Source organism: Condylura cristata, unplaced genomic scaffold (genome assembly GCF_000260355.1).
Source record: "Condylura cristata isolate star-nosed mole 26May11 unplaced genomic scaffold, ConCri1.0 scaffold00014, whole genome shotgun sequence".
NCBI lineage: Eukaryota > Metazoa > Chordata > Mammalia > Eulipotyphla > Talpidae > Condylura > Condylura cristata.
In genome coordinates, this window is record NW_004567115.1 from 35,053,347 (window position 1) to 35,063,490 (window position 10,144).

General features: G+C 35.5%; 1 protein-coding gene across 1 annotated transcript in view; it reads right to left on the reverse strand.

Moving 5' to 3' along the window:
- Positions 1 to 6,225: 6,225 nt before the first annotated feature.
- Positions 6,226 to 10,144, reverse strand: part of MTMR7 (myotubularin related protein 7) — a 70,162-nt gene continuing 66,243 nt past the window's right edge. The window contains exons 13-15 of the mRNA XM_012724787.1: positions 8,732 to 8,872; positions 8,013 to 8,139; positions 6,226 to 7,246 (exon numbers count right to left, since the gene is read on the reverse strand). Coding sequence (XP_012580241.1) covers positions 6,884 to 7,246; positions 8,013 to 8,139; positions 8,732 to 8,872 — 631 coding nt within the window. The 3' untranslated portion in view covers positions 6,226 to 6,883. The remainder of the gene's footprint in view (positions 7,247 to 8,012; positions 8,140 to 8,731; positions 8,873 to 10,144) is intronic.

Sequence of the window (10,144 nt, forward strand, 5' to 3'; positions counted from 1 at the left end):
ATGGTACTAAGGCATGCCATTTAATCTTCAAAATGACTAAGCAAGAAAGATATGTTACTATTCTGCATGTATAGTTAAGATAACTAAGGTTAAGAGTATTAAAATGTGTGGCAGAGTTTTCTGGATATTCAGAAACCTTCCTTATGTATTGACCAGCAGAGTGTGTTTTCCTAGCAATCACTGCAAGTGATTAGCTCCAATCTCTTGCAAACAGACAGCTTTCTTAGAAACCAGTTAGCCCAGGACAAGACACCAGAAGACCATAGCCATTTTAAAGGACTATAATTTATTTGCTCTATTAATTTTATGATGCATCTAAGGATGAGGCACTGTGTAAATACTAAGAATTACCACTTAAATATAGTTTGATGGCACTTAAATATAGTTTGATGGTTACAGATCTCCTGCAACAACAAAAGTCCATTTTCTTACAGAGTAAAACTTTTCTACATACTCACAAATGTTCATTTCAATGTTTATTCCTTAAACTTTACTACCCCAGTTTTATTCTATACTAGTTAACACAGCTTGGTTTCTCCTTCCAAAATTAGTGAGATTACCTCCTCAAAACTATAGAAAGAGGAATTTTATCAACATCTGCATTTATCAAAAGACAGGTTAGTTCAGATATGGAGATGTAAGTCATCCAGGATGAAAGAAGTCAGCCTTGAAAATCTCTGCATGAACTTTGGTTTTGTCACTGCAACATAAACTAAGTGATTTTTTTTTTTGGATAATTTTATGGCTATTTTATAAAAATTGACCATATTGAAGAGGTTGTGCCAGAGAGGAAAGTCTGCCAATGTAGAGATTCTGATATAGGAGACTAGGTAGAATGGTAGAGGAAAAGTTAGAAATTTAAAGTAGGGGGGTTTTTTGTTAGTAGAAATGTGCAGGCTGAAATCTCAAACTAGAAGAAAGTTTTCTAAATACTGAGATAACATACCATAGATATGTTTCAAAGTTTGAGGATTTTTGAGGAATAAACTAGAAAATTTATGTTGAAATAGAGGTTTGAGAGGTCAGATTGGTCATTACATATTCTTAAACTGAAAGACAGCTAAGATTCATTTTGAGGAGAATAAAAGTGTGGTTAAAAAGTCAAAAACATGCCAGGGTTTCCCTTCTTCTTCACCTACCTCTATTCTAAAAAATAGTCCTTTTGTTGACTGTTAAGTTTAAAGTTCCTGCCTACTTCATAGTAAATTTTCCTAAACATCACTAAATAATAAACCATTTGACCTCTACATATTTCTAGTTGAAAATATGCCTTGAGTCAGTTTTACATTGATTTATTCGTTATGCTGCAAATCAGTAGCCCTATATAAAATACTTCCTGATTGATTCTTGATTTAAAATGAGAATATCCTCTTGAGGTTTTAGTCTTATTTGACTGTTCATGCTTTCAAAGCCCAGTCAAAGCACAGTAAGGTTTAAACAAGCAATAGATGTAACCTTTTGTATACATTCCAGTGTTAACTTCTAATACAAAGTCTAAATGAAAATGTTCATAAATTAAAATGACCTGTAAAATGTTTGGGGGACTGATGTTTATGATTTTATGTGAAAGATAGCACATTAAAGTTTAAGTTTTAAAATACCAATATTTATACAATTTGCTTTTTAAAATAAATGTACAGTCTGTTGGTATAGTTAGTATGTCTTGTCTTTTTTTTTTTTATATATATGTAATTTCTTCCATTTGGAAGTATACATATAATCACATTCTCAGTATCAGGGAGGAAAGTTTTAAGGGTTGCTAACTATAAGAATGGCATGAAATGAATTATGGTACAAAAATGCAAAAGCATTTTTGCATCTTTATTCAAAGTATCATCACCATCTTATTTCCTGCAATGTACAGTGTAGCACAGAAAATGAATTAAATTCCCTGTACTTAATTTGAAACTGCCTAGTAACCCATGTTTAAATTTTTTTTTGAAGATCTATCTATCTATCCATCCATGCATGCATGCATGCATACATGCATACAGAACTGGGGTACAGGCCAGAGGTACCAGGGTGGTGAGAGGATTCACGAGACAGAGCCAGGATCAGAACAGGCAGATCAGTGAAGTACGCTGCTGAGGGGAGCAGCGGGTGAGACAGGAGAGTTCTGCCTAGCCATCTGGGTCACCATCTGGCTGGGGATCCAGCTTGTACTGAAGCAGTTTTGGCTTTTGCAATGCAGCTCTTTAACCTGTTGTGCCACCAGGGAGGGCCCCATGCTTAAATGTTATGTACCAAATCAAACTCGCATAGTTTACATTAATGGAGTACTTTTTAGGTGAGTCTTTAAAAGTTGTTAAATATGCTAAGCACAATTATAATTATACTTTATTTCACCCTCCATATCACTACATTTTCCAAATCTTTATTAGTAGAGATTGTAGCATTGTAACTTCCTTTTCCTTTGTTTATACTTTCTTCCCATTTCAGCAAAATTTAATGCACTATCCTATTTAAAAATATATTCAAAATACTAATGTAAATTATGTTAAATTCTAATTAACGCTTTTACATTTTAGAATGTAGTAATATTTTTAAAAAACAATGCAGCAGATGTTATTTTTCTCTGCCCAAACATGGCAACTTTTCTCCAGTAAGCTTCTTCAAATCAAAATTTTAGGTTACCTACCTAGTATCTCAGACACCCCTTTTTGAAATTACAATTTATCTTCTTTCTTTTGAAGCAAGGACAATTTAACTTTCACTGGTTCATTCAAACTGCTCTTCCCTTTTGCTCAGAAATCTTACTTGGTTGACTTTTGTTAAAATCTAGCCATGTTTTCCTTCTAATTATCAGTTCACCTTTTCAGGTTATGCATTAACTTAGCCCTTAATATTGATGGTCTTGGCAACTTCTCTTTTTGATGGTTTCTTATTTTTTACTTTGCACATTTTCTTAAGAAAAGCTCAGTTACTCCCATGGCTTTATTACTGAAAGCTATTCATGGCTTCCTAATACCTATCTCTGCTTCAGATAGCTTTCCTATTTTTCAATTATGTATCTAATTACCTACTAAGAATATTTACTTGGATTTATCATAAGTTTATCCACTTAAACATTTCTACCACTGAACTCCTGCCTAGTTCTTGTCTTGTGTCCCCATTCTCTGGGTACATTACCACCACAACAGTTTGTAGGCTAGGATATAAGCCCCTTTCTTGACTTCTCATTCTTGACTTCATTTCTAACTCCCCACTCCACTCACTCTTCTACTGCTATGTAGAATATATACATAGAATACTATGTAGAATACTACTGCTTCTGTAGTCCTGTATATTGTGTCTCATCTAGATGATTAAACATAATCTTCTCAGTGCTTAAGTCAGTTCCTCTCTAATCCATTCTTTACATTCAGAATGATCTTTTCATTTATTTTTTGAGGTACAACTGACATGTAACATTAGTTTTAGGTGTACAACATAGCAATTCAATATTAAATAAATTGCAAAGTGATCACAATAAATTATCAGCTGTCTCTATACATTAGTTACAATTTTTTCTCTTGAGAACTTTTGTGATGCGATAATGAACTGTATTATTATTAATTAGCAAATTTCAAATATGTAATACAGTATTATTAACTAAGGTCACCATGTTATGATTACATCCCAAGGTCTTACTTATTTTACAGTTGGAAGCTTGTATCTTTAAGCCTGCTTGCAGCTCTTTTGCCCACCCCAGCTACCACCAATCTGTTCTCTGTATCCATGAACTTGGGTTTTGTTTGTTTTTAGATTTCTATATGTAAGTGAGATGTGCTATTAATCTTTACTCCCCTGATTTATTTCTCTTAATATAATGCTCTCAAGTTCCATCCATGTTGTTATAAATGGCAACATTTCTTTCTTTTTCAAAGATGGCTAAGTGATACTCCATTGTCTCTATATACCACACCTTCTTTATTTAGTCATTTGTCTGTGGACACTTTGCTCCTTTCCACATTTTGGTTATTGGAAATAATGCTGCACATATCTTTTCATATTAGTATTTTGGTTTTCTTCAGATGAATACCCTAAAGAGAATTAGGAATTACTTGTTAGTTCTACTTTTAAAGTAATCTCTATACTGTTTTATATAGTAGCTAAAAACTAAAGTACATATTTCAAAGAAATAAAACAACAAAGAAATGAAGGGTATTCCCTGCTCTGGAGTGGAAGAATTAAGATTGTTAAAATGACTACCTAACCCTTGGGCCCTCCCTGGTGGCGCAGCGGGTTAAAGCACAGCACTAAGAAGCTAAAGCCACTTCTGCATGAGTTCGATCCCACCTGCCCCGGAGGTGACATCCTATCACCCTCCGCATCTCTGGCCTGTACCCCAGTTCCTGTATGAATAAATAAATAAATCTTTAAAAAAAAATTACTACCTAACCCAAAGCAATATACAGATTCAGTGCAATCCATATCAAAATTTCTGTGACATTCTTTAAAGAAATAGAACAAACATCAATGAAATTCACATGGAACTACAGAAGTCCCTGAATAGCCAACGCAATTCTGACTAAAAAAAGAGCAAGAATGGTAGCAGTACAAGACCACACTTCAAATTATGGTAAAAAAGTATAGTAATCAAAAGAGTATAGTACAATGATAAAAAAAAACCAACCAATGAAATAGAATTGGGAACCCAGAAATAAATCCACATTTATATGGATAATAACCTATGCAAAGGACCCAAGAATATACATTAGAGAAAGTATAAACTCTCTTCAACACATGGTTTTGGGAACAGTGGACAGCCACATTCACATCAGACAATTACCTTGTATCACACATAAAAATTAACAAAGTTGATAAAGAACTTGGATAAATGACCCAAAACCATCAAATACATAGAGGAAAACACACAAAACCCTCCATAACATAGACTTCCATGCTTGCTTTTGTAGATTTGTCTCCAACAAGAAAAACAAAGAAAATACAAACAACTGGGAATATCAACTAAGAATCTGATGTACAGTGGAAGAAACTATCACTGAAACAAAGAGACCCTACTAAATGAGAGGAAAATTTTACAAATATATCTGTCAAGGGGTTAACAGCTAAGGCCTACAAAGAACCTATACAGATCAACAAAAAGAAAACAACCCAATCAACAAATGAGCAGAAGAGCTAAATAGAAACCTCTCCAAAGACAAGAGACAGCCAATGGACATGTGAAAAAAATGTTTGTCATTTCTTATCAGGAAAATGTAATTCAGAACCACAGTGAGATAACACCTCACACCAGTGAGGAGTCCTCATCCAATGTTGGTGAGAACATATACTGGCCTAGTTCCATGGAGAGTTCTGAAAAATATTTAAAATAGACCTACCCTGTGATCTAGCAATTTCACTGTTAGATATCTACCTACAGAATGCAAAAACACTAATTTGAAGAGATATACCTACCCTATTTTCATTGCAGCACTGTTTACAATAGCCAAACTTATGGAAATAACCAGTGTCTGAAGACAGATAAAGGGATTAGGAACGTGATACACACTGGTTACGTAAGTGGTTAATACCACTCGGCATTAATCACATTATACTGCTCAGCTGTATCAAAAAAGAAACCCACTATTTGCAAACATATGGATGGACCTGGAATGGATGCTAAGCAAAATAAGTCAGAAGGAGAAAGACAAGTAATAGATGGGTCACTTACATGTGGAACACAGAGAACTATAACATGATCAGATAAAACCAAGCTAATAACAAACCCTGGAAATCTGATTTGAGGCTACCAGAGAGGAGAAGGGAGAGAGAAGAGCAGAATGCAAAGCAGGGAGGAAGCACAGTGGACTACGGTGGAGGACTACCTTGATGGTGGGTGTAGCATACATCTGAAGGGGGTGGTCCTGTACCTCTACATCATATACAATGTTTTAAACCAATGTTACCTCAAACAAAACAAAACAAAAAATCTCATCAAAGTTTTCAACAATTAGTGATCATCAGATGTTACTAATGTTAACTATACCATATTAACCAGTTATATAACTTCTAACATGATAGATAAAACTTACTCCACTACTTAAACAGACGTGACAACCAAGTTCTCTAATTCTTAACTGGGACTTTCACCATTTGCCCTTTTACCCTACCTTTACATTATGATACTTCAAAGTCCAGGCTGGTTGGTCCATACTGTCTTGGTAGTGTAGTCTCTGGAATACTAAGAAAAGGTCATTTAAGAAGCTAGTGTGGTCTAAATTCATGTTAAGAACCAGAGCGTAAAGGTTGCTTCAACTTTATTAGATATTAGATCCATGTTTGAGAAAAAGTGAGTTACAAGTTATAACATTTTTAAATGAGGAGAAATAGGAGATTCCAGGGAAAGGCAACAAAATTAGAACAATTCAAAATATATTAAAGGAGAAGTTAGAGTGATTAGTAAACCTGAAAGGTAAGCTTAAGCAAAGTTCCTCAGTTATAGAAATATATCGTTAATTCAAGAGGGTACATCTTAACAATATGCCTTGTTATTAGACATATTGATATGAGTTAGGAGAAAAGATAATGTCAGATGTTTAAAAAAATTCATCTGGATGAAATTAAGGAAGATATGCAAGGGTAACGGTCACCAGGGAGAGGGGCACGGCTCTGTGAGCAGATGCATGCTAGGACAAGAAAACCTGTTCTGAGAACTTCAGGTGATGGGAGAAGTGACTGCTCTAGAATAAAATTCAAAACAGGAAATAATGTTCCTTTATGTAATAAAAGTTTCTGTTCTTCAACATCTAAAGAACTAAGACTTGAACTTTTTCCCCTTTTTCATGGCTACTTTTTAAAATTCTTAATCACGCATTTCCTCAGTTATTGTTTTCTTTTTAAATTGCACTGTTCCCTTATTTTTGGAAAGCGCTTCCTGCGTGTCCTTTATTGTGAAGCTTCAGGCGGTGAGAAACACAGCTTCGTCGGAATCCCGGTCCCTGCCGCTGTCTTCGCTTGGTGCACACTCCCCACCGCTTGGGGAGCGACAGCTCAAATCCTCCACCCCTGATTCTTGGTCACTGTTGGCTGATAGGTCTGGATCTGAGCTTTTCAAATTGTCTTGGGTTAGAATCAGAGCAGAATCCTCATCACCTTGTGAAGGGCTTCTGGAGGGGAAAGATTTCATATTCCCACTATAATCCTGGGGAGTGTTGGCTGTGCTGTTGTCTGAGGTAGAAAACGCTGGGTGTTTGCTGGGTTCACTTTGCTTACTCTTCACTTTAGTGTGGTTTAACTGGACTGTCTGGATTTTTTCCAGTCTCTGAAAAATAAACAATATTTCAGAGGAAAATCATAGTAATTTACTACTTTTTATAAACTTGACAGGGCATCTGGGAGAACTATCTTATTTAACGTACGAGCCTCAATTCAGAATTCAGGTCCAGACAACAGGGACTGATTGTCAATTCTTTAGCAAGTAAATTACATAAGATGTTATGGGGTTTTAGGAAGGTAAGGATGAAGTATGAAGCCAAAAGTCCAAGTAAATTTAGTGAACTATCTCACTAGAAACAAAGTTATATAATGTGGAAAAACAATTAGGTATATTACTCTTCCTACAGTGCTAACAAGTAAGAAGTTATAAAAACCAAAAAATAGAGTTGGTAGTCTATTTCAGCTATTACCACCTATACATTAACATAATATTATAGTTATTCTTAAAGGAGAAATAATTTTTCCTTCCAAGTGCATATATTCAATTTTGTTTTTTTCTTTCTGAATTCCATTTTTTCATGAATTCTCTAGAAAGAACTAATTTTAACACTCTCAAATAGTAATAACAACCAAAAAAAGCCCTACTACTGATATATAGTAGGAACCAACAATTATTTCAAATCATGAAAGTGAGTCATAAGGCAGATATCTAAAATACTTCTGGGCTTTGGATATGTGGGTGTACCCACTCACTAACAGATGAAATGGCTCTGTTGCTACATTTCACATACCCTGAGTCCTGGGGGGTTTTCAGGGAGCCGTGTTGGTCAAAAAATAAGCAGAGAAAATAGATTAACAAAAGTATGTCTTACTTCTTCCAAGGCTTCTAGTTCTTCCTCTAGCTGCAGGGTTTCTTCCTTTACCGCCATCAGGTAGTCTGTAACCGATTGTCGGGGCTGAAGCCCCTTTTCAAAGCGATTATACATCCCACTCCAAAACCTGGGAAGGAGGGCAAGGCTTTATGATGCCCCGTATTACAGCCTGTCAAGTCACATTCTGAAGTCTTCTCAGGCGGCACTGATCCCACAATACCATACTTGCAATAACCAAAGGCAAATAACAGGCTCAGAAATGCCATTGAAGGTAATTCATGTTTTTCTTGGGTCAATAAAATTCTTCTGGAGAAAGTAAACTCATGACAAGTCTACTAGTGCATATGGTGCTAAATTATAAGGCATTTGCTTTTCTAAAATGGATTGAAGGAGTACTTGTCTCCATTTTCTTTTTCGGTATGAAAAATGGCCCTTAGCTATGTGATCCTCAATTTAACTTGTAAGGTTTTTCCGTTTTTCCTGTCTCCTCTCACAATTAAAAATAACTGGTATTTACATTTTAAAAAATAACTTGAAAATAGAATTCCACATTTAGGGGGAAAGTAGAAGAAAAAAAGCCAGATGGCCTATTAAAGCACCTACTGTTTTGTTCTATAGAAAATAAAAGCCTGAACCTCAGTGTTTCATATACTTCAGTCTTCAGATATTAAACTACCAGAACCTAAGCCCACAACCACAGATGCCAGAGGTTTACATACTTGTACATGAAGTTGCACGGTGGTGTAGGGAGACGAAGTGTTCCCTGGGTCTGACTGCTATCAGCTCTAAACAGAGGATTCACATAATCAGCCCGATTCTTCCACAGGTGAGCCCATAAAGAGTATGTTCTTTCTTGAACTCTGTTATAAAGAAAATAAGACTGAACACTATTTTGGTTCTCATAAATAGCAGATAGGAAATACGAAGGCTGCAAAGTGAACACTCATTGGGATCTGAATATCGTGTCCCTGTCCTGTAGCAGGGAAATTTACAATCTTTGTGGCTTCATATGTTGTGAGAGACCTTTGGAAGCATTTCAGTTCTGCTATCAAGATGTTTAAATCTGAGTAGAAAATAAAACTTTGGCTCCTCCCTACACACATAGTCATTGAATATTATTTACTAAGAGTTAAATGCTTCACATTTTCTCTCATTTTTTATATTTAACATCTTTTTAATTTTCATTTATATATGTACATACTAATTTGTATTTTTAAAAGGTTTATTTATTTATGCACACCTAACTGGGGTACAGATCAGAGGTGTGGGGGTGAGTGGATTTACTAGAGACAGAGTGGGGAGCAGAACTGGCCGACTGATGAAGTATGCTGTTGGGGGGGGAGGGCAGTGGGAAGGTCAGGAGAGGTCTGTCGTGCCATGTGGGCCAGCTCCCTGGCTGGGGATCGAACTCATGCTACAGTGGTGTTATAGTTTCATAGTGCTATGCTTTAACCTGTTGCGACACCAGGAAGGGCCCACTAATTTCTATTTTTTTTTTTTAACAAAAAAATCACCTTTGACAAATTAATCTCCTTGGGTGGTGTCTTTTTTAAATAAAAAAAGTAAGCAATTAACTTTTAGCTTATAGGAGAAGCTGTAAAAAATTAATAGATGATTTTATCTCCTTTTAATTAGTTCAACACTCTTATATCACTTTTGAGATGCTATTATTCAGAAGCCTTTTATTTTGCATATTCTTTGTTATTAATCTCTTGGTTTTAAATGAAAACTTATCGGTGGTAATAGACCTTGTTAAATTCTTTATATTTAGAATTTGGATTGTATACTCTAGTGAAGTCACATTTTAGTACAATCTCCTATTGGGTAAATAATATTGTTTCCTCCTGCTCTGAAGTTTAGCCTTTGTTTACAGTGCAGGGAAATATTTTATTTTCCTTTTCAAAAGGAAAACAAATCTGGAGCTTTGGAGAACTGATTTTGGTCAGAGGTAATAGGTCACCCTATATAACTGCATACAGTCCTTGATGGGGTGAGGATTATCATTTTTGTTGCTCCACTGTAAGCAGCCAAGCACCTTTTAAATATTCATTATCTCAACTGTTCAATAAATGATGGAGAAACCAGCAAATAAGTGCAAACAAGAACCAGAGGAAGGTTCTCCCCACCCCCCA